This window comes from Macrobrachium nipponense, chromosome 41, assembly GCF_015104395.2.
Source record: "Macrobrachium nipponense isolate FS-2020 chromosome 41, ASM1510439v2, whole genome shotgun sequence".
NCBI lineage: Eukaryota > Metazoa > Arthropoda > Malacostraca > Decapoda > Palaemonidae > Macrobrachium > Macrobrachium nipponense.
The window spans coordinates 39,742,735-39,767,806 of NC_061102.1; the positions used below are offsets into that span (position 1 = coordinate 39,742,735).

The 25,072-nt window shown below is 38.3% G+C and overlaps 1 protein-coding gene across 3 annotated transcripts in view; it reads left to right on the forward strand.

Annotated features, from left to right (window-relative positions):
• The window catches only part of LOC135212713 (dentin sialophosphoprotein-like), a 250,068-nt gene extending 225,848 nt beyond the window's left edge, over positions 1 to 24,220 (forward strand). For 2 of the 3 annotated variants that reach the window (XM_064246405.1, XM_064246406.1), the window contains 12 exons: positions 220 to 1,358; positions 1,797 to 1,982; positions 2,996 to 3,168; positions 5,716 to 5,853; positions 6,047 to 6,272; positions 6,499 to 6,621; positions 9,489 to 9,626; positions 10,584 to 10,706; positions 11,221 to 11,376; positions 11,877 to 12,002; positions 12,214 to 12,321; positions 22,677 to 24,220. In XM_064246405.1, the coding sequence (XP_064102475.1) occupies positions 220 to 1,358; positions 1,797 to 1,982; positions 2,996 to 3,168; positions 5,716 to 5,853; positions 6,047 to 6,272; positions 6,499 to 6,621; positions 9,489 to 9,626; positions 10,584 to 10,706; positions 11,221 to 11,376; positions 11,877 to 12,002; positions 12,214 to 12,321; positions 22,677 to 22,805 (2,765 nt within the window). In that variant the 3' untranslated portion in view covers positions 22,806 to 24,220. The remainder of the gene's footprint in view (positions 1 to 219; positions 1,359 to 1,796; positions 1,983 to 2,995; positions 3,169 to 5,715; positions 5,854 to 6,046; positions 6,273 to 6,498; positions 6,622 to 9,488; positions 9,627 to 10,583; positions 10,707 to 11,220; positions 11,377 to 11,876; positions 12,003 to 12,213; positions 12,322 to 22,676) is intronic. The other variant, XM_064246407.1, reaches the window with a different exon arrangement.
• Positions 24,221 to 25,072: the final 852 nt, after the last annotated feature.

Below are 25,072 nucleotides of genomic sequence, written 5' to 3' on the forward strand. Positions count from 1 at the left end.
TTTGAGCTCAAACTTCTTTCTTTTGCCAAATATTTTATATACTACTAAGTCCACTCTTCATGAAGTTATTATTGAACTGCATATCAGCTGGTAAATAAAATGTCAGTAGTACCCTACTGTACTGGTGTCATTCAAGTAACATAAGCCATTGAAATTTGCCTTAATCATGCATTTTTTATACTGTAATAGAGATATTGACTTAATCCTTTTTGCTGACAGGTGATCACATTGGACACAGTATCCATCGTAGTCTGGATGAGCATCAGACCCCGAATGAGAATACTTTGAATTTCCAAGATTCTGAACACTTGAACTTAGCCCAAAATTCAAAGTCACCTCTTTCAGCCTTTAGCACCCCATCTCCAACCACTAATGTACCAACTAGACAAGCTCCTCCTCCACCTAAAAGCCGTACTTTGAGTCCTCCTAGGCCTAATGTGCCTCCACCTCCACCTCCAACTTCCTACAAAAAAGCTTCACCTCCTGCCTTGGCAGCTTCAAGTCTTTCATCTCCAGGAAGTCGCCCACTTCCTTCTCCTCCTGTAATACCTCAAAACTATCCACTCATGCCCATTGTTCCATCATCGCCACCACCATCACCAACACCTCCCCCCCTCCCTACATCACCACCACCAATGCTTGATGGCAGTGAAGATACAGATCTCATAATCAAGCCTTCCCAGAATAGTCCTTCTTTACAAAATCCTACTTTTCATAGTTTCAAGTCTGATTTAGCAGCTTTGTCAACCCCAGTTACTTCATCTTCAACCATTCCTAAATCTCCTGAGAAAGCCTTCCCAACATCAAGCATTAGAGAAGTTCTTCCACCGCCTGGTTCTGTCTCTGTTTTTGGAAATGAAGAAGAAATCCGCACAGCCACTATACGTGGACGTGGTGCTGCACACACTCGATCTTCCATTTTGAGTGCCTTTTCACCTGCAGTCCCAAGCACTACCCCAACAGCCTCTAGTCCCCCTACTGCTCCACGCAGACGTAACAGAAATCGCTCTCTCAGTCCGGACACAAATGATACCATGACCATTGGTGCTCTAAAAATGGTTGCTGGTCGTGGTAGGAGAATGTCATTCTTGAATAGTCTTGTAGGTGATGAAAACCCATATGAACAAATAACGGATCACATTTATGAAGAACTACTTTCCAGTCACTCTCCCTCATATAGTTCATCTTTAAATTCTCAAAACAGTCCAAGACGTAGTTCACCTACGCATAAATCTCCGTCTCCAGGGAAATCAATGTTTGAAGGGGCATCAAAGCATGAAATCTTAGAATATCTTCAGGATGCTCGACGTCGAGTTGCCATTAGTGCTGAAGACGATGAAGAAGAAGACAGATTACAGGTAAAAAAATTGTCTTAACTGTTTTATTCGCTTTTATGCTGCATTACTTTTGAGTTGTTATGCAATTTTATTGTTTTATTATCTGGATTCTGCATTACTTTTCATCACCTTTGATGTAATTTTATCAACGCATAAATGTATCTGTGTGCAGCTACCACAAAAATCTATTAATGCATGCCTTTTTTATGTATTTTTTATCTGCTTTTATCTTTTTTATTCATTTGTAGTGCAAGAGCAACTAGCTTGTGAATGAAACTAAGTAGAAAATTATGGATAGCCAATGTAGGTGAAAGAAAATTACAAATGCTTTTCTCACGTCATATGTTTGCGTTGATGATACCATTTGCCTTGAGTACTGTGCATTGATTAGTTGCTACCTTAAGATTAGTTGATGTGAATTAGTTTTGAGATTGGTAGTAGGACTATAATTGTTTGTAGGGCCTAGTGACTTCTTCATTGGAAGCTGAGATGGATATGGAAGATGAGGAAGAGGACCAGTTGGGCGTTGAACCTGCAGAAGATCATTTTGCATCCCTCACTTCAAGAAATAGAGGCTACAGGTCATCAAACATGAGTTCAAATTCTGACTCCTCTGAAAATAGTGGTCTTTTGAGATCTGATAAGGTAAAATTGTTTTCTTTGAAGGTTTTGAAAATTTGAGGAAATATCTGTGATATTTTTCCTAGGTTGCTGACATGACACTTTTAAAACCATAGTATCCTTTTTTTATTTATTCATAAATATGGAAAATGCTTTCTGATATCAAGAAATATTTTGTAAGTAGATACTATACCTACAGTATATATACTTGACCTTTGTAATGGGAAACTGGTAAATAGATCTGAGTATTTTATATTATAAACTCTTAGGGTCTTCATTACATATTCATTTGCCAGTATACATAAATTACCAAAGAATAAGCAGTTTTAAGAAAACATGACTTTGGATGTTAGTTGTATAATTCATATTAATACGTATTTACTTTTGTTAAACTTTGTAGTTAGTATGTATGCCTTCCATTTCAAATGAATGCCTGGAGGATGCATTCTATATATTCTAGTCATTTTTTGTATACAGTATTCAGTTATGATTAGGTAAATGTGTAGATGAAAATGATCATTCCATTTATGTCTCACATAGTGCTGTCTACTTGAAATCATAAACTTGTTTGTTGCATGTGGGTGTGTTCTTTTGTTTATTGTGCATGTTACAGGTGTCAGTAAATATTTATTATTCTCACTGGAAACAGCACTGCCCTGAAAGTGACAATCAAAATAGATTGGTTCATACAAAAAACCATAAAGTAAATTAGAGGTGATAATCATAGTTTTATTTTCAATCCCTGCTCACAAACATGCTATAACTTTCAAAAGTTCAGCACAAACATCAGGGATATTGTTGCTTCAAATTTTTAGTTACTTCAAACTCAAGTTTTGGGATTAAATATTTTTTAAAAAATGTGAATTCTGTTCAAAATTAAATTTTGTATGGTCTAAAAAAAACATATCATTTGAATTATAGTTTATTATATTAGATATAAAACCCATGGTTAATGCAGAATGCTTTTGTAAGCTTGAGTCATTTATTGTTTTCTTGTAGACTATACTTGATTAACTGTGTTATGTGTTACTCCTCAGGAGAGATTAGCATCAGGTGAAATAGAAAGAACAGACTCAGGAGTAGGATCTGAGACTAGTAAGCCATCTGTCATCGTTAGACGCAGCAGAACAGGTATTACATCTTCAAGAGAGAGTGACCTGCCCTTGTGCGATGATTGTGATTCTCCTGTCGACACTCACATCACCAACAGGTTCGATTCCCAGTTCTCTTGCCAAAAACTTCTTCAAGTGAAAAAATAATATCAGTAGAGCTATTGGAAGAAAAGTTAAGTAAATTAAATAAGTAAATAAAAAAATAATAAATAAATTTTAACCAGCCCCATTTACAGTTTTATCACTCTCATACATATTTTCAGTAAGGCATCAAGAGTGGATATCTAGTATCAAATCATGATCTGCTTCCATCAGGACATTTCTTGAACTTTAATAATTTTTTTTGTCATAAACATTATGTATGACTTGAGTAAGTGTTATTCTTCATAAAAGTTAAATAAAGTACAATTTATTGCCATATCTTTATAACTTTATGCACAAAAATGGAACAAAGGAAATTTAGGAAGTTGGACAGCCAAGTGAGAATAAACCAAGGTGGGTGGATAAAGTATAAGACAGAAAGCAATGTAGCTTGGGCCAAAAGGACTCTGCAAAAAACGTTGAGTAGCATCATAGTTTTTTGTGTTAGGCAAACTGTAGATGGCGGCCTGTTGCAGCTTTTTTTTTCTTTTTTTTTTTACTGAACTTAATGTCCTGGATTCTAAATTTTTTATATGCAAATACCACACTTCATTTTATATTTAGTCACATATCCTACTGAGTGTAAAAGATATAGTACTTTATATGGTTTTTTTATCTCTTATTAATATAAAAAAAATTCAAGCATAATCTCCTTGTCTAAATCACTGTTCTGCTGTTCATTTTAAGATGGTAAAGTATTTGTGTATGATGGATTACATACCATCTCTATTTCCATTCAAACCCTATTCCCTCTCTTCTAAATGTTCAAGGTTGAACTTAAATCTTTCTTCAGTCACTTTGAACTCTCTTCCAAGACACTAAATGTCACTCATGAATTTAAACATTCTTTTGTAGCTCCTAACACATGCTAGAACTTTCAGAAGGGACTCCTCTCTGTCGTAATTTTTACTTCAAGTCAAGATAGTATAATGCAATTCCCTTTGAATTTCTCTCCAAAGTCAAGTAACTTCACTCTTTCCTTCAAGTTTATCCTCTTTTAATTCTAGTTGGCCTTTTGAACTTCTTAACTCTGCCAAAATTGTGGCATTTAGTTTTTGTCCTTGGCTTAGAGTTCTTTACCAAGACAACTACAAGAAAACCTCTACTCACATCCATTCTCCCTCTAATAGGAGAGTCATTTATTGAGGCTGTTGAATTTCATCTAGATTGTAGATTACTCCTTCTTCTAACCCCCAAAACATCACTTGACTCCTTGTTGTGCTATACTAAGGGTTGATGTCAAGGTTGCTATCTTACATCTTTTTGAGTGCATTGGAATTGTCTCTGTGTAAACCTTATTTTCAGTAACATTCTTTGATCGAATATCATCTCTTGACTTTTAAGGTATTAAGACCTACCATAAGTGCCTCTATTCAATACAATACCTCAAAACATATAGCATATAAATAGGTAAACAGAGCAGTAGTGCATTATATGTGAAATGTTTCTTGTGCTACCTTAGTCCATAATTTGAAATTGAGCAATAATTTCATCAACACACACACTCAAAATTGTAGAATAAGCTGAGCTCTTAAGTAAAGAACGGTTATTCATAAGGCATTGCCTTCCTTCTTCTCTCTCAACCAGTAGCAGGAATGCAGTTCAAGTTGGGAATGGATTATTACCGTGAACTGTCCATAATTGAAGATTACATGCCAGAGGGTAAAATAAACAACTAAAATTAATACATACACTGATATACCCACTTGTTAGTCTAATTATTATATGTCCAGGATTTCAGACTTCTTATGCTTGCCAATTGATTTCCAGGTTTTCAATACTGGCTGTAGATTCACATGGATTTCAAACTTAGGGTAGACAAATGTAAAAGAAAGCATCATCCTGTGAACCTAGTCATCTGTAGTATTTTTTTCTTGATATTATCCTATTTTTATGCCGATGAAAATACCAAACTTCATGTACTCGTAAATTACTCATCACTCATGCAAGATAGGTAACCTTGGCTACCCTCTAGTGTGTGTTTACATTGTTAAGCCAAAAATACTTTCTTCCTATAAGACTAAGGAATATTAAAGTGTACTAAAGTGGGGTGGAGAAGCCCTTGAAAGAGCTTTACTGGAACATGGTCATATAAGCATTCCAGTATTCTTATGGAAACAAAGCTTGTAATAGTATTTTATTGCCTTCCCCACCATCTTGCTTCTCTTTTGACTTATTAACTTATGGTCATAAATAGCATTGGAGATTGAAGCTGAATGTGGCAAGTACGTAGCTAAATTACCTCATTCATCTCATGATTGAATTATGAAATAAAATTAAGTTAGAAGAAAAAGAGGGTAAATTTATAATATATGATTGGTCTGATATACTACTAGCTTCTTAAAAGAGGGAATGTTCTAGAAAACAGGTATATATGATTATTATTAAACTAATGTAACTTGAATGTATCATAAGAATTTTTATCTGCTATATAGAGCAACCATATGGCTTTTATTTCCTTTATTTGTTTTGTACAGTAACCCAATTTTCATCTTCCATTACAGTGGCGTTGTTTATGCTCCTCTTGTGTGTCGCCGGTGCTCTCGTCGACGTCAAGAACGAAAGGAAATATTGACAGAGATAATGGAAACTGAAATTAAGTATGGAAGAGATCTGAGAGTCATGATAGATGAGTTTTATAGGTAATGATCTTGTTTTTATTTTTATAGTATTTCAAAAAGCTAAGATTGTAGTTTTGAATATTATTAATGCATTAAAAGCTACTTTGTAAGTGTAAGGAAAATGACACAATAAAAAAAATTCTTTCAAAGTACTATGAATATACATCAAGTAAATGTAAGCCTCCCCCATTTATTGATCTTGAATAATTTTCAGGCCAATATTAGTTGCGGGTTTACTAACAAGGGACCAACTCTCAGAAATATTTCTAAATGTTGAGGAGCTTCAGGAGCACAATCGTACGTTTTCTCTACAACTACGTGATGCCCTTGAAATTGCCTTGGATCAGGGAGATGAAGACTTACTTACTGTCAATGTTGCAAAGCTTTTCCTTCATGCAGCACCTATGTTGCATGCTTTTGAAAATTACTGTGTAAGACATGTAAGTATCAGTAATATACGTACATATTTGTTTATTTTGTGTCACATGCAGTCTTATTTACATTTGGATACATTATGCATGAGGCTAGAAGCCTGTTTTTCCTACTGTTTCAAGGTTATTTGTTTTCATTCTACTGCAATATATAGATGCATGATTAAAATTGGTAATGCATATATGTATGAAGATTTTTATCATTTTACTATTGTTGAAATATTCTATTTTGCAGGGATCAGCATCATTGCTTCTCCAGACTCTTGAAAAGGAAAAGGAACTTTTGAGAATATTTTTGAAGGTCTCACAAATGGAAAACACATTGTTAAGGCGGATGAATCTTCATTCTTTCCTCATGGTAAAAGCAACCTTTTGGGCTACTTTGCATCAATGAATCTATGAAAGGATCTTTATGTACTAAAAGGAAAAACCTATTTTTGGCAGCCGTTGTTCTTCCTCAAAGGAGTTACATTCTCTTGGTCCCCCCAGGGCTCCATAAGACAGACCAACCAATTACAAAGAATTCCCTTATTCTGTAGTTGGTCTCAGCCAGAATAATGCTTGCTGGCACAGTGAAAGAATATACTAAAGGACTCAGGACAGGAGGGCTCTGTTTCCTTTCCTACAACAACTGCCTTAGCTTTCATTATGTCTTACCGGCACAGATATGACAACAACATAAGTTGGCGACCATCTTCATTACACACCATGTTTGTGCAAGATTAATGTTCACCCCAGTCCCATGCCTTTCTGTCAGGGAAAGTGGTTGGATTTGAGGACTCTCAACAGCTACCAAAAATAGGTTTTTCCTGTGTCTAAACCTGTTTTTTGATGGCGTAGCCACTATTCCTCAAAGGAGCTTACAAAAGAAATTGACAGGCAATAAAATGGCTTAGCTCCCAATAAATAATCCCCAACAACTCAGATTAATTTTTGGTTCGAGGTATAGTCGCAGAATATTATCCATTTTCTTTATTCCAGATACCCATAGTGTTTGGCAATAAACAACACATGAACCATATTTATGGATTATTTATTGTGGTTTGAAGGTGACCAAATTAAAAGAAAACTCCATCAGAGTCAGTTGGTCTTAACTTGTCATGTTTGTATAGTATACGTAATTGTACTAGCAGTGGAAAACACATTTAATTCTTATGAATTAAGGACATGATTTCCCCATTTTCATTATCATTTTCTTTTAACAAATGCAAGAAAAAGTAAGCTCTTCAGTATTTTCCAGGGAACAGAAATCAATCTTGGAACCTAGACCCCATTAGCAGCATCTGTCAATTTAAATAAGCGCTGATGTTACAAAGAAGACATAAATTTTTATTATATATGAAATTTTGTTGATGCTTGGTCTTGAAGTTTCCATTGGAGAACAATATGTGCTCATTAAAACATATATTTGTCCCTAGGATATGAACTTACACTTCATAAAAGAAGTCATCCAGCTGTATACTGTCAAAAAAAATATATAAAAAAAAGTGTGTTGGTAGACCAGTTCAAGGCCCTGACCTCTACTGACCCAGCTCATCCATTAAATATATATGTTGTGACTATTCGATGGTGTGCTTTAGTGCACGACCAGAATATTTAAGTTATTCATAATAACACCATGAATCTTATAAAAGCCTTGTTCATGGTCTCAAGTATCCTCCATGTTTGTCTTTTGTTAACAAAATAAAGAGTATTCTTACAACATTGATACAAACTGAATGTCAGTATCCATCCACTAGGCTCAACTATTTCATATTTTGTTTACCTGCTAAGCTGTCAATAGTTCTGTCCAGTACTTTTCCGTGATCTTCTCGTTTTTAATTTTTTAATATTTTATCAATATTGTTATGCTAATTGTTAATCAGTTTCATCCCTTTTTACCATTTTCTTTTGCTAGGTTTAAAAGAAAGTGACAAAATATGAATGCTGTACATCTTAGATTTTCCAGTTTGCTGGTCACTAACCACTGATAGATGATAATGCAATTTCTTGTTTTATGTAGTTTTCACTCTTTGGTTAGTTTGTGATTGGGATTTTTTTTGTGTGTGTGCAGCTTTTATGTAGTTTAAAGCTCTCTGGTACTAGACAGATTTTGCTGGTTGTTGACCAGTATACAACTGAGCCTGTGTTTCAAAGTTAGGTTAGCTGAATTCAACATCTTGTTGGAGATGCTACTTATACATCCCTGGTATACCTGGACATGTGCACTGTCCCTTTCTTCTGCAGCAGCCAAAGTTTGTCCTTTGGTAATTCTGATTGCTAAGAAGTGATTCACTGTTGTGAAGGACTTTCTGACTCATTGCAACTTACATAAGGTCAGAACTCCAAGCCTTACTTTTTGACAAAGAAATGGAGGAAACAGGTTTTGAGTATATATCTTGTTAATCAGACAGAATAATCTGAAAAATCTTTGGTAAATCCTGAGTTCTTATAACATCACTATCTTTTCCTCCAAATCTGTCAGTTATATAGCAATTGCCTCCCCCTACAACCCTGCATGTCTTGCAGCTGTGTGTTCAGTCTGCATGAAATGTGTGATGGTTGATGGATGAACAGCTGAGGATCCAGATTCAGTCACTAGGATACTCTTCTTTTTTTGTGAATAAAAGATTGTGAATCTTGGGATACTTTTGACCACAAATATTGCATTTTTGGAATGTTAATTTTATTTAAACTGGCTTTATGTTATTAAAAACTGTGTTGTAAAGGAAAAAGGGAGATGACTCCTCATTTTACCAATACATAATCAAATGTAAAAATCTATCTGATGATAAACTAAAGCACTTCTCATTTTATCCTAAAATAAAATTTGTCTTATATTTACTAGTTGCAATTATACATACTAATGAATTCAAATGCTTCATTAAAACAATCAGATTAGTATTGTACATAGGGTTTGTTTCTGTTTTAGTAAAAAATTCCAATCTATCTTTCTCAGTTCAGGCAACTTTATTTTTATGATGAGGCATTATTACAATTGAAGCATTTAAATAATTTGTTATTGCATATATATGTATGTATATGTAAACTATTTTATTATGCAATGTTTGATTTTACAGTATACAGCTTGAGTAATTTTCCATAATTTTTTGGATATTGCAGTCATGACCTTCCCCATTATGTGTCAGAAGGACTTTTAGGTACCAGTAGGTGACTTTTTATGCAGAAGTCTATTGTTAAATTCAGCAACACTAACTTCCTCTTTATTATTAATTACTTTTGCAGGTACCTGTTCAGCGTGTTACAAAGTACCCATTGTTACTAGCTAGATTATACAAGACAACACCCCCTACACACCCATCTCGTGAAGACTGCAGAAGAGCCAAAGAAAAAATTGAGTTGCATTTACAGCATATGAATAATGTAAGTAAAAGGGTATTGTATTACTGGACTTGATGAATTGAACTTGTCTTAGTATAAAAGATAGTTTAATGAAGTTTATAAGTAGTTGTTTCCTTTGTGGTAGCTACAGATAAAGGTTAAGAGCTTGCATTCTTTCACATTATACAAATACTTTACAGCACATTTAAACCCTTTCAGGTATGTAATGCCCTGTTATTGTGACTTTTTTTGGCATAGAACTTTGAAACTGCTCAACATGATTCTTCAAAAATCATATGAAATATTGTAGCCTGTTATTTGGGTATTGGAATAAATCTTTTTTATCATAATGGTGTTCCCTCTGCTATTTTCTATATCTCTTGTGGTGTCTGGTGTTTCTTCTGCCACTTTCCTCTTCATCAATTACCTCTTTCAAGCTCCCCGCAATTCTTAATTTTCAGTTGAAATGCCAAAAACTAAAAATATAGTGTCCATATTTTGCATTGTTGCATTGCTAAGCCATAAATAAAATACCTTCCATAATTCAGCTTTTACATAATGATAAAAGGCCTTACATAATTCAAGGGTGATAAGAGGTGACTGGAATATTTTTTAAGGTCATTGAGAGGGATATTTTTTGTTTGTTTTTGTCAAGGTGACAGAGAATTTGACCTTTTCTTTACCAACCCAGTCATTTATATTTGGAAGGATTATTCTGAGAGCTTGTCAAATAGCACAGGGATCGGTAACATCATTTGCAAATTTAGAGCATCCTTAACCAAGTTTTCAGTTCCCTTTAATTACTGCATTTATAGCATTTGTTGCTACATAAGAAGAGAGGAAGAACATTTTTTTTCTAGTTGGTTGTTATAATATCCATCTGATTAATGTATCCTGTCTTTAGAATTATGGTAGAGCTGTAGGAATATGTTAGGAATATGTTCACTTTTGGATCCTACCATGTTCTTAGAAGCCTGACATTATTTTCTTTCTTTGCAGGAAACAAAAGAAGTCAGTCCAACTAAGCTTTGGCGAAGATTTTCGATGAGTGTTGGAAGTGCTACTCCTCTTAAACGTTCACTTCAACCCCATGATCATACTACCAATCTTAAGTTAAGAAAGGTACTACTATAAATTCCTGTTTGCTTCAGTACACTGTTCAATATATGTAGATGAAAGTTTGGCACTACTTGGAGGTTTTAATGGATTCTTGGTTCAATTTTATTGTGGTGAAGCTTGAATTGCATCCCATTAAAAATGATTGTCCAAATCTTGATCCAGGTATTAGCATTTTGTTTTTGTACTAATGAACATTTGAATTAGCCATATGTCTGTTCCATTCCTTAATGGTACGGTTTTTACAAAGTATTTTCAACAGAAAGTGCAAGTGCATCCATAGTCATTGTTTATCTGTGTTTTTATGGGTGAGGGAAAGATGGTAAAATACTGTACTTCATATAACTTTGATTATGATACCATCATTCTTAATGATTATGTACTAATACCATTTTTATCTAATAATGTATCATGGTAACACTCCATACCACTTGCAGTTTATTTACAGCAGTTAGGAAGGCTTTTATGTTTAAGCACTTATGTTTACTTTGAACTTAAGTTTTAACATTTTTGTTTTCAGTTGGCCTTAGAGGTATTAGAATGGAGCCAAGACAATGCCAGAGTTGTGAGAGAAGGTAGACTATTTTGCTTAGCCCCTGATTCAAATAATTGGACACGACGAGGACGTTCTTTGAAAATGGCTTCAGTTCATGTTCTTCTCATAACTCAGGGAACTGTAAGTATTTGCCCATTGATATCTCATAGCTCTCCAGTTTTATTTAATAAAAACATGTTGTCTTTGTATTGCATATTTACTGTGTTTCTTTGTGTCATCCTGTAAAGTAAACAGATCTTACTTAAATTTTCCACAAAAGACATGAACCTTATATTTTTCATGAATGTTATCTTGTGTTTTATGTATTTTTGATCATTGATGTTGGCACAAATCACTTGTTTTTTTGCATTCATGTTTCCCGTGTATCTAATAATTATGAGGAGGGGACACTAGTGGGAAAATGGGATCTTTGAGGGGAGAGGAAATTAGAGAGAATTGCATAGTTAAAGATGGTAAGACATGCATAAATCTCAGGATAAGGAGTCAGAAAACTACTTAGTTGATTTCAGTCATAAGATTCTCAAATCGTACTAGAAAAAAATATTATTTTGCCAGCTGATTCTCTATCATTATTATAGATCTGGTAATTATTGCTACTGATGAAAACCTTTTTTTTTTAGCCTCAAGCTGTGTTTGAGGATGAGATATCAGAAGATGGTCTAGTTACTCCTAGAGATCTTGGAATTAGAGATGCTGCGGTACTTGCATTTAAGGATCACAAGGTTTCTAAAGCTGCTCTCATGAGGGTTAGTATACACATGGTTTATTGCTTAAAATGAATGAAACAACATTATTATTAAAGTGTATGTTTACTGTTCAGTTAATCATATGATTCAGACATCCATTATGATAAAGACTCATTATTAAACATGCCCAAATTTCTCCTAACATTGGTGCAAAAACAAAGAAATCAGAGAGAAAAAAAATAAAAGTTTAATATAAATCTCTGTCTTTTAGCAAGAGCCATGGATTCTAAGTCGATGTGTGATAGCATGGGAAGCTGAAGGTGAGACAGAATGCTTTGAAATCACCGATCTTAATTCCAAAGATACATTTATATTTAAGGTAAGTTGGACCAGAATTACCTGTCTATTCCAGACTTTTAATTGTTATCTATTGGTTTGTCATTAAAATATTAAAACATCATAATGGAGCCCTAAATACAGTTGTGATGTCCTCAGACACTCAATTTTGAAGTCATAATGAATGAGGAGTAAGTAGAGCAACAGGTACAGCAATTGTATGTGCACGTTCACCTCATTCTATCAGGTTGATTTAATATGATATTGTGAAAATGAAGGGATCAAAGATGGTCCCTTAGGATGTGACTGAAGGGTTTGTATGAAAAATGTATATTATTTTGAGAAGATTAATTTGTTCATATCAGATCCATTAGTGACATTGAATTCTTATTCAGATGTGAGTATGAGTACTAGAAGATTCTAGCCTTTACAGCAAACTGAAAGCCATAATGTGCTGGTGTCCAGAATTAGTGCACCAGTTATCCGTATATTTTCCTAAGAGATGATGAGTAGGCACACATCCAAGAGGAAAGCAGATGGTTTATAGGCATTATAAATCATTGATATAGAAAAAAAAGGTAACCATTCAGTTGGGAGATAGCAGCTAATAACCTCAAAAAATTCTCTCTTGAGAATAGTAATGAATGTCACAGAAATTGTTAGCATTCGTAAGAGGAAGTGAAGAGTTGAATACCTTAAACTGTCAGTAAAGCACAAACTATGGTGACCAATAGCCTCACAAATACAGACCCACCCCTTTTGCACGAGGGCACGAAGGTAAAGTAAGTCAAAAGTAGGGTGATATTTTTGTGTGCTTGTATTCATGATGCCCATTATTTATATATCCTTTGGAAAGTTAGAGAAGTTAGAAGGCCTCTGATTTCATGTATGTCACCCTTACCAGCACAGCCACATCCATGTAGACACTGGAATGAGCATATATAATAAATAATGTTTCAGCTAGTATAACATTGTGTTCTGTGGGCTCTCACAAGACAAAGTAAAATGTCGTGCATGGAAAATTGCTGGAGCTGGAATAACAGATCTGTTGGACAATCCCAAGTACTTGCATACTGAGTTTTGACCTTAAAGTTTGGGGTGGATGGCAGTTCCACTGAAGTTTTATCCTTAGTATGTGAGACTGCCCTACAGGGAATGCAATTCACTAACTCTTGAAGAGGATGCAAAAGCCAGTGAGTAGGTTGTTTTCATCATTAAATGCATTATGAATGTCATCTTTTTTTAATGAGCCTTTGTTGGAAGTTGGACTGTCCTATGAGGAAAGTTCTTCAAAATACAGCACCAGAAAAATCTCTTGAGGGCCTTGGAAGTTGTCACTTCAACACCATGAAGCTCTACAACCTGAGAGAAGGTTTTTCTATAACACTTGACTTCTGACACTGAAATCTTATAGAGATGTATATGAAAAAAGGGATTTTGACGTAGGAAAAATGTATTTCTGGGCTCGGAAGCCGTGTCGCCCAGTGAAATAAGTCCGTTTAGCGTTATTTCTAGTAAAATATTGCTATAATACCAGAGAACTGCTAAATTGGACATGTCAGAACTCTCTGACTCGCTCACCTATAAAAAAAGGGTGTCGGTATAAACCTGGGGCGAGTGTTAAACACTACCACAGCAACCCCTCCAATTAGCCTTTTCCTCATCAAAATCCCCTAAATACGGGGAGCTGACCCATAGGTCACACCCTGCTACCCCGTTGAAGGTGTCTGTGACGTCATACTTATCGATAGCATTGAAGCTTGGTGCACAGCATGGGGGGGGGGGGGGGGGGGGGGGGGGGGGGGGGGGGGGGGGGGGGGGGGGAAACTAGGGGGGATTTCACTGGGTGACACGGCTTCCTCGCCCAGAAATAGATTTTTCCTACGTCAAAATCCCTTTTCTGGGCTCGGCCGTGTCGCTCCGTGAAATTGTACCAGAGAAAACACCAAGCTACATTTTCCTAAAATGAAATACAAGATTGATTAGAAATAATAATATATATAACAAATATAACTGCTGAGGTAGGTAGAATATTAATGAGGCTGTCATAAAGGAAAAGATCTTAATGAGGCTGTCATAAAGGAAAAGATCCGTATGACACAAGGACAGCACTATATTGATGTTATAGCAGGGGACACTGGTCTCCCCCCTGCTATGGTATGATATTTAAGACCCTCCAAAGACTTAAGGTAATGCTTTTTGAACACCGAGGGCGATTTCCAACCAGTATACTTCTTTAGATCATCAAAGTTCATATGTTTGAAGAAATTTATAGAAGTTACTATAGCCCGAATGTCATGTACCTGGGAAATGACCCTGGGCTGGCTTTCTTAATAAAATACAAAATTTGTTGTCTAATACCCTGTAATGATATGGTACCACCACTCTGCCTAATGAAGAGCCGGCCTCCGGAATAGGAAGATGTCCTAGATAAATAGTCCTTTAGAGTTTTTAACAGGACATAAAGATGTATCCTGCGGAAGCGGGACAATCTTCCATGGGGACCATCTCACCAAAGGGTCCTCATTCTTAGCCAGAAATTCTTTATTTGGCAAAAGCAACACGGCACCTGAGGAAAGGAATTCTATATGCCCTCGGTCCCTAGCTAATGATGACAGCTCCGATATCCTGGCAGCTGAAGCCAGATTTAATAAAAATAGTGTCTTACGTAAAAGGGTTTGATAATCACACTTTAGTTGACTATTTAGAAGCTAGCCTGAGAACATCGTTAAGAAACCATGACACTGATGATGGCCTGTGAACGGGCCGCAGACGTGCACATGCCCTTGGAATTGACGTGAAATAAGACTCAGTTAGATTTATACCAAACCCGAGAAGAAAACCTTTTTCAGAGCTGACTTAGTGGTTGTTATCGTGGCATCTGCCAAGCCTTGTTCGAATAAAGTCCTGAAGAAGGTATAGCCACGTTCATTGTCATTACTTTGGTATTTGATTACTTGAGAAATGTAGTTGATTCCTTAACTGCTTAATCATACTGACGAAGTGTTAATTCTCTTTTGTCTGACTCCAAGAACAAAATGTTCTGTGGATCAATGTCCCCTACTCTCCTACCTGCAAACTTCATGAAATCCATAAAGTTAGGGTTTGTGAAGAACTGAGGATTCGAACACAGGCCTCGTTTGTACTTGTTGTGACAACCTCAAGTCCGGGAGAGGGTGAGGACGAAGAGCTATCTCCAGGAGAAAGGAAAACCAAGGCCTTGGAAAGGTCTCAGCTTGTGTAGCACCTTCAGAAGAAGGTTCACTGGAGGGAATAGATAAAATTTTCTCCATTGGTACCAATCTATACTTAGTGCATCCATAGCGTATGCCAGAGGGTCCAGATTCGGGGCTACATAGCAAGACAACTTGTGGTTTGCCTCTGTAGCGAACAGATCTACTTCCAAACCCGGTACCCTCCTGCAAACTCTCTTGAAACATTCTCGCTCCAGAGACCATTCTGACTCCAGGGAGACTGATCGGGACAGCGCATCTGTTACGACATTGTGGACTCCTGCCAGATGGGTAGCCAATAGATGCCAAGTGTTCTTGGCTGCTAGAGAAAAAATTTGCTACCATCATGTGATCACATGACTTGACTTTGAACCACCCGTTTATACAGTGTACCACTATCGCACCGTCGAGGACCAACCTGATATGAGTTTTCTTTGGAGGACGGATCTTCCTCAAGGTCAGAAACACTGGCATAGCTTCCAGGACGATGATGTGAAGCATTTGGAACTGAGGTGAACCAAGTTCCCTGAACCTTCACGTGCTGTGAATAACCTCCCCAACTTGTGAGTGATGCACCCTTGTGCACCACTAGGGACGAGGGAGGGGACTGCAACGGAACCTCCTTGGCTAGGTTCGCGGCCTTTGCCCAAGGACGGAAACGTTTCCTGAGGAGCAGAGGTATCCGGGCGATCTTGACCTGACAACTGGCATTGGCCTTTGAACGCCAAACCCGATTGATGTCCTTAAGCTAGGCTTTCAACAGAACGCCTGTGACTGAGGCAAACTGGAGCAAACCTAGGAACCTCTCTTGATTCCTCCTAGAAGTCTTTTTGCATTTTTAAAAATTTGTCTTGTGCCCTGGCAATCTACTTCCCCTTTCCTGATGGAATGGAAAGAGTGTGTGATTCTAAGTCCCAATGGATACCTAGCCACTAGAATTTGAACTTCGGGGTCAGACGGGACTTGGCCCTTCTGATCTTGAACCTTATATGTTCCAGGAAAGACATGATCTTATCCGTGGCCTGCATACACTTGTCTTTATCTAACTCCCAGATCAGCCAATTGTCTAGGTACGGCACCACCAATATACCATGAGACCTTAGCTCCTGCACCACCAAAGTTGAACACTGTATCCGTGTTCTAATATGTTGTAGGAAGCCCACTAAAATTTGGAAAATATTGAAAGTTTTTATTTAAGCTTTCGGAGAGTACATTCTCTCCCTCTTTCAGAAAGAGGGAGAGAATGTACTCTCCAAAAGCTTAAATAAAAACTTTCAATATTTTCCAAATTTTAGTAGGCTTCCTACAACATAAAATTAGTTATGCACTTGGTACTTTTAGTATAAGAAAAACTGATATGGTAAGAAATGTGAAGATATCTAAATGTTATGGTAAAAGGCAGTGTAGATGAAAAGAAGGATCAGTGTGCTTTAAGGTGGTTCAGTTACACTGAAAGATTGGAGAGTATAGTTAGATGAAAAGAGTGTATGTACAGTGATGCTCAAATCTCATGTGACATGATTCTTTTTTGTATTGTCCAGATTCTCAGACTTAAAGTGACGGTTGCCAAGTCATGTTAAACTTTTGTCTTCTTATGTCATGCATGTCTTAGAAAAGTTTGTCAATTCACAGCTAGCTCTATTTTTCTTATGGTTATATAAATATGATCCCTGCTATGCATTAGTATATTTCGTAATCAGTGTGATTTGAACTGATTTTCTTTTTGTACACTGCATAATTCAAAGTGCAGTGTGATAAGGTAAATGGCCACTTAACATGCTCCTCAGATTGGTCAACATAACTACGTCTGCAGCATTATCAAAGTAGGAATAGTTCGAATCCCGGCTCAGCCAACGCGGAATCAGAGGAATTTATTTCTGGTGATAGAAATTCATTTCTCAATATAGTGTGGTTTGGATCCCACAATAAGCTGTAGGTCCCATTGCTAGGTGACCAATTGGTTCCTAGCCACGTAAAAAAATATCTAATCCTTCAGGCCAGCCCTAGGAGAGCTGTTAATCAGCTCAGTGGTCTGGTAAAACTAAGATATACTTAACTTTCTCAAAGTAGGAATATGAATTAAAACAAGTTTTCTTTGAATATTGAAGCTTTCGGCTGTATTTAAGCTGCCTGCATGTTGCAAAATGTTTTATAGGCCTATAAAAATAATCTAAGCCTTCTGAGATATATCTGTTTTCTAATAAATTTATTTATAGAGATTACCTGTTCTTTGACGAATACAATAGGAATTTGAATTACAACCAGTTTTCTTTGAATGTTGAAGTTCTAGGCTGTTTAAGTTGCCTGTATGTTGCAAAATGATTTATAGGCCTAAAAGAATAATCTAAGCCTTCTGAAATGTAATATGTTACTAAAGTTTTTATTTGTAGAGATTACCTGTTCTTTGAGGAATAAAAGATGATGATGATTTTGATTAAATGGAGATGATAGCTAATAATTGAAATATCATAAGTATTAATATCAAAGCATATGGAACACTTGTTTTACAACTGGTTTTAAATATTATTTTCTTAAAACTCCTCCTGATTACTTTTGGTGTATAATTTATTCTTTCATAGTGTAACTTGAAGTGCAAGAATGTGTAGATGACCTCATTTACTTTCTGTCCAGAAATTGTTAATAGGGAGATGTGAATGTTAAGTGTAAAATAAAGAAATCTAACACCTAGGCCCAGCGAGATTCCGGCGTTAGCCGGGACTTGGTTCTGTTTATCTGAAACCCTAAGCGTTCCAGAAACTGGATGACTTTGACCGTCACCTCATGACATTCTTCGACGCTTGTGGCCCATACGAGCCAATCGTCCAGATAGGCTACTAGCATTATGCCTTGGGTTCTCAACTCCTGGACAACTGTTTCCGCCAACTTTGTGAATATTCTGGGCGCTATGTTGAGCCCGAATGGCATTACTCTGAAGGAGTAAGCCTTCTTTTCTAGTTTGAAGCCTAGGAATGGACGGAAGCGCCTTGCTATTGGAACATGATAGTAGGCATCTGTAAGATCTATATAGAGGTGGTGACGGCCCCACGGGGAAGTAAGGACCGCACCTGCGAGATGGTCAGCGTTCTGAACTTGTCGCAGAGAATGAATGAGTTCAGATGGGACAAGTCTAGGATTATTCTTCGCTTTTCTGAGCCTTTCTTTGGTATGCTGAACAAGCGTCCTTGAAACTTTAAGTTCTTGACTCTTGATACTACCCTTTTTTGAAGAAGTTCTTGGGTATACTCTATCAATTCCGCTGTTGGCCTTTGATAGAAGGCATTGGATGGAGGAGGACCTTGAAGCCAACTCCACCCTAGACCTTTGGTCACAATGCTCTGTGCCCAACTGCTGAATCCCCACCGGTGACGGTAGAGGTACAGCCTCCCTCCTACCTTGGGACTCTCACTGGTTTGCCGATGGGCATCCACCGCGAGCTCCACGGAAACCTTTGCCCCGGCTAGTGGCTCTTCCGGCGCCCGGGTACGGGAGGGACCACTAGCTCACTCTGGCGAACCTATTGAACGCTTGAAACGACTGCAATTCAAACGTCTCATTATAGGCCGGAGAGACAGCAAAGGAGGTTGAGGCCTGGGGCTGCTGGGCCGGTTGTGTCAAAAGCACAAACTGCTGTTGAGGTTGTGCTTTAGACGCAGACTGTTGCAGTACTTGGGATACCAGAACCGCCTGCATCAGAGCTTGTTGAGAAGCCTGGAAGGGCTGGAACTTCCTAGGTCTCTTCTTGGATTTCGGGTTCGATCCGGTGGACTCAGGTTTCCTTATGGGGACGAGTTCCCACTGGACCTTCAAGCTCTGGTTAACTCTAGAGGCTTCGTACAAGACCTCATTCACCGCAGAAGTGGGAAAGAGGTCTGTGCCCCATATGGATGGATGAGGCGATCAGTTTGTTCATTTCGTGGCGGATTGTGGCCTCTGCCAGAACATGCTTCCTACAGTTCCGTTGAGCTATGATGAAATCATATAAGTCACACTGCATTGTATGCAGTAGTGACTTAGCCATGACTTTAAACAACGTCTCTTGTCCGTAGACAAGAGAGGTCATCTCCGTCATAGTCAGGGAACTGAGGGACCTGCTGAGTCTCATCCGGGCGTCATACTCGGCCTGTATCAGGCCCTCTGAGAGTCTAGGCAACCTCTCGCTGAACAGCGCAGTAGCGCAGTCCGGCTTGAGCTTGCCTACGGTAAAGGTGGGAGCTGCCTCAACGAAGCAGTTCTCAGATCCTGGGAGCAAAAGGGAAGTTGGCTCAGTCTCCCAGAGCTGGGGCATGGCTCATCCTTCATAGCTGCCTGGTAAGTGGACTCCGCCACTTTAAAGGTGAGTGGCAGCGGGGTGCCCTCATTAGCTGTAAAGATAGTAAATGGACTCTTAAATGCGGTGAGCCTCGTATTAAAGCACTCCCATTCCTCTAAGTTCTGGAGCCAAGCTTGTTGGGCTTGTTCCCGGGGGAGGATTACAGTTTCCTTAGGGACTTCATCCTCCCTCATCATGTCCGCATCTGTTAAGCGAATGTAACCGATGAAAGGGGGCTGGAGTCCCTCAGGATAGAACTTGAAGTCCTCTAGTCTTCGAGTTCCACAACCCTCAATAGACAGCATACCCCCTGAAAATGGAGCGTGTGCCGCTACCCTCCATGGGTTATTCGGTTTAAACGGAGGGAGGTTGGACGAGTCTGGCATGAGCAAAGGTAGAGCTGCTTGTCCGGACTGTGATTGCCCTGCTGCCAAGGTGTCATGGATACCCGCCACTACGTTCTCCTGGGCTACTTTCCTCTCCGATTAGGATTGGATGGATTGGCCCGATGCTTCTACCGTGTTGGAGAGTTGGGTGAACATCTCCTGGAACTTGGATTGGACCAAGTTCCCGATGACGTTGCCCACCTGCTGCAAAATGCTGGCAGAAAAAGCATCAGGATCAAAGGAGGAAGACTGAGCCTTCTCCTTGTGAACCTTGGTCCTCGACCCCTTTAGTGGGGGAGTGGCTTTTGCCTTGTCTGCTCCGGGATGGTGAGCCGGTGGCTTAGTGACTAGGCTGGTTCCTGACTTTCTTGGCACAGGGATCTTGAAGCACTGCGTTGCAGCCCTCCTCCAGACAACAGGTAACCTGTAAGTCAAATGATACATGAGTATCATCACCAACCTTCGGAATGGTTCCGTGGTTGCGTGCGGTATAATACTGCTGCCAGAGTAACTCCGGCGGTAGCAGGTATATTGTACGATACATGTCACCCCGTCACTACCCGCTCCGGGGCCTTGTATACCTTGTAGGGACGTCTCGGGCGGGCCAAGGGGACTATGACTCCGGAGTTCCAGTTGCCCCCAGGTGCCGAAGTGAGTAACAACCCAATGACAGGTACAGGGGTTGAGGAGCGAGGAAGTACCAGGATGACATAGTAACTTGGCGGAGTTGGCAACTCCGCCGACACAATGTTAAAAGTATAAACAATATTATGGATGCTATGATAGTGTAATAAGACATGCATATAATAAAAGTATCCCACAGAAAGCTGGAGCCTTTACATCTAAGGATGTACCGTTTCCCAAGGTCAGATCCAGCGTTAGCCGGAGCTCTAGGCCGCCGGAGCGGGATGGGAAGTGGGGGTACAATAGGCAGTAAGGGGGATACACTACTTAGAGGGTCGGGGGGTATCCTGCCCTCCTGAGCCTGGTGGCCAACCGTGGCTCGGGTGGGCAGGACCAGTCCCTAGCCCCAGTAGTGGTAGCGGCAGGCCCACGCACCGAGTGTACCCCCTCCACAGCTATCCCCCTCCTCCCCCGGTAGACTCGGATGGGCTACCCGAGGTAGCGTGAGCGAGTCGCCACTCCACCGAAGTGGGTGAGCTAGGGGTAGGGGAGGAGGGACTAAGGGGGGGGGGGGGGAGGTCGGTAGCAGGGTGGCTCGTACGCGATCAGCTGGAGACACTCTCAGCCGGGTGAACAGTCACGCGGTGTGAAAGGGCAGTCGATCCAAAGGAGGCCCATGGCCAACTAGAAGCCGTGAAATAAATAGCGACACATAATATATAAAAACTTGTCCTAACACGGGGAGAGGAGAGAAAAGAGAAAAGTAGTATGAAAGAGAAAGAGTTTGTCCTTAGAGAAGCTAGACCAATCGCAAATCCAGAGATTTGGGTGTGTTAGCCTAGCAACTCAGAGCGGCTAGCCTATATGCCGTGCCGAGGTAATCGGGGGGTAGGTGGCTAGGGAAGCTCAAGGACGACAAAGGTTATGTAGGGACTAAGTTCTTACGTAAATAAGACAAGAGAGCCTTAAAGGTTATCCTACCGCGAAGACAACGTGATCTGACTAGGCTAGGCTATGATCATAAAGCATGCGGTCGGAGTAGGCTATCTCCCCGTGAGCGGACTAATAAATAAAATAAAAACGCCAAAACTAACTGCATGTAATAAAATCAAATAAAGTACTGCTCAAAACTGCAATTGAGCCCAATTAGTATGGGGGACCAATTGGTGCGCGAAAAAGACCGCCATGCGATCGACGAGTCAGGAAATGGCGGCACGGGAACGACGACGCTCTCGCTGCCGCTCATATAAAAACTCACATAACTTGGCTTATTAGCCAAAGATCATTCTGAAATGACCCCAAACATAAATAGCAGTACTTAACTTGGATGCAGAAGCTTGGTGTTCCATGGTAAAGTAAAGGGATAATTCCAAAACGAAAAACACTGCACGAGAGAAAAACGTGTGTGGCGTCAACAATGCTATCTTCAGGAATGAAAACAAAGACGCTAGTCGTAGTAGTAGTGGGTAGCGTGGCCTTAGATTTTGAAGGAGGAAGAGACTAAATGGCAAGGGACCTCTGGTAGTGGTTTCCACTCGCCCCAGATACCATACCGACACCTTTAAAATAAAGGTGAGCGAGCCAGAATACTCTGGCATTACCATTTAACTTTTTTCTCTGGTATTTATAGCAATATTTATACCTTAGAAATGAGTGCTAAGGGACATTTCACGGAGCGACACAGGCTGAGCCCAGAAAGTGGGTTTTGGATGATAGCGTATTTGTGATTTTTGGAGATCTCTTATGAATTCTAGTTGAAAAGAGATCTCCAAAAATGTTTATGTCCAATTTTTTTCAGTTGAATGTATTTCATATTGTTAGTAAGATGATGCCTTTCATTTTTCAGGGCAGTGATAGCACAAGCACAGAAGCCTGGTTCCGATACATTCAGTTCCATGCCTTGTCCGTTGGTATGTGGAAGAGAAGACGGCCAGCTCTTGCCAACATCATGATCAATGGCATGCACAGGAATTAGAAGTTATGTATTTATTTATTTATTAAGAACTTTTTGATCATGAAAGGGTAAACTCTATGGCATTAAGAGCAAAAGCCAAAGATTGGAAATATTCATGTAGGCCTGTCATGCAAGTTGTAGCCACCAGGTACAACCAGAACAATGAATGACAAAATGAGTTATGAAAATTTAGATTTTACAATTTACATGCGTAAATTTCTGTATCATGAGAAATTATTTGGTATTAAGAAATATCCAGTTTGGATTTACAGACTTTAGTCTTGCAAGTAACATTTCTCCTCAATAGAAATTGAATGCAATTACCAATACTTATACAAAAGCTCTTAATATGAAACCTCTTAATATGAAGACAACGTTTAATGCTAATTTTGATAATTTCATATCAAGTACCAGAAGTCACAGAAATAGAAATAGAAATATGTTCTCTCCATTCAGCATTTGGAATGTAAACATTTAATCATATATACTAATGACTCTGCCTTGGTGGATCACTATAATGATGCATGGAGTTATAATCAAGGACTACATTGTGACGTAGTTATTAAACCAAAAGATGAAAATTATAATTCCTATTAGTTTAGATCTATACTAGCTGTTACACCTGTGATGCAACAAATCTATTTTGTATTCTTGATTGAAGCAAATGCTTTATGAATGTATCATATGAAGTTTTAATGATTTATTGGCACTACACAGGGGCTGAAGTGCTTGAAGTGCCAAATCATCTCTTCAGCTAACTCAGGCATATACATAACTAAGCTTTGATCTGAATTTGGTAACCCTCCCATCCTGGTAACCTTCTGTACTACATCTTCTTTGTTTCATTTCAATGGTTTGTACATCTTCAAATGTATAACCATTTGCTCCTTCCATTTTTGCAATATTGAAAAATTGTCCATAAAGATTACATTACATTTTTATTTTAACTTTTAATTATCAGTTTCCTTTAGTTATTAGATGTTTCCATATTTTTACTTCACTCTCAAATGAGGAAACCGATTGTTTACTTATTTTGTCAAATGTATTACTCAGTTGTGTGTAGTTATATGTGTCCTGTTTTTGAGTCTGGCATTTTACAATGATCTGGATCTGTCATTAGGTTTCCTCACTTAATTTTGTTTTTACTATGCTATGTTGTAATTCCTTCAATAGATTCAGTCAGTTTTTCATGTGAAAAATTCTTCAAGCTCTTTTCTTATGGTCTCATGCATACTTTAACAGTTACTCTTTCGATAAAATAACTTGCTTTTTACCTTGCTTGTATATAGTTTTCCTTTTACAGTGACGCAGTTTCTAAAACATATTTCATTGCAGTAAAGTGTATAGTTTTGTATATAGGGATTTAATGTTTTAATATATGTACATAGGAAAATGTCTTATATTTAAAGTGTGATTAATAAATTCTGAAATTAAAAGAGTTTTATTTTCCACATACGTTTATTGTTAATTGAATGTTGCCGTGCAAATAAAAATTATCTTTTATATATGCTATACCAAAATTTCATAAATGTGCTGTTAAATGTATATATACATATACGGAGCTCAATAAATTGAAATAATAAGGGTGTTAATATTCAAAATTTTGAGATTTATGATACATAATTTTGAGATTTATGACAACTGGATTAATATAAAAAATAGCCACATTATTAGCATTAATTCAGTTGTGTAGCAATAACTCTGGAGTTCTGGGTATATATATTATGATGAGTATCCATTTTGGATCCTTTTTCTTTTTTCTTTTCTTCAGCCAAACGTAGATTCTGAGAGACAGTTTTGGCCTGATAAAGTAAAAATTCGCAATATGAATTTGGAAGCAACCTGTAGAGTAACCGATTTCCCCGTTTTGAACTAGTCGAGAACTTCCCTTCCGTATCAGGATCGGATAAAGGTTCCCTTGAGAGTATTTTGACTTAGTAGTTTTCTCCCCTTTGTATTGTTATAACTAACAAAGACAAAAACCCTTTTAATGGCTTCTCCCTAGGATTAGTTTCTGGATGACAGATGAGCTGTCATGCCCCTTCAAGGTGGGCTGCTGACAGATGTCAAGACCTCCACAATAGGGTTAATCACACTTAAGGGACTTGTGCCCCATTTCCTATTGTAAAATGGTTCCAGTTTAATTTTGCAAACAGCTATTAAGTAAGAACTTCTTGCCAAGCTGCTAAAAATCACAGGTCTCATGGTTTACCCCTAACTTTCTACCTGACCTACCCTTCCTTTCTATCTGACCCGACCCATAACACTGTTGTTGTACCCTCGAGTTC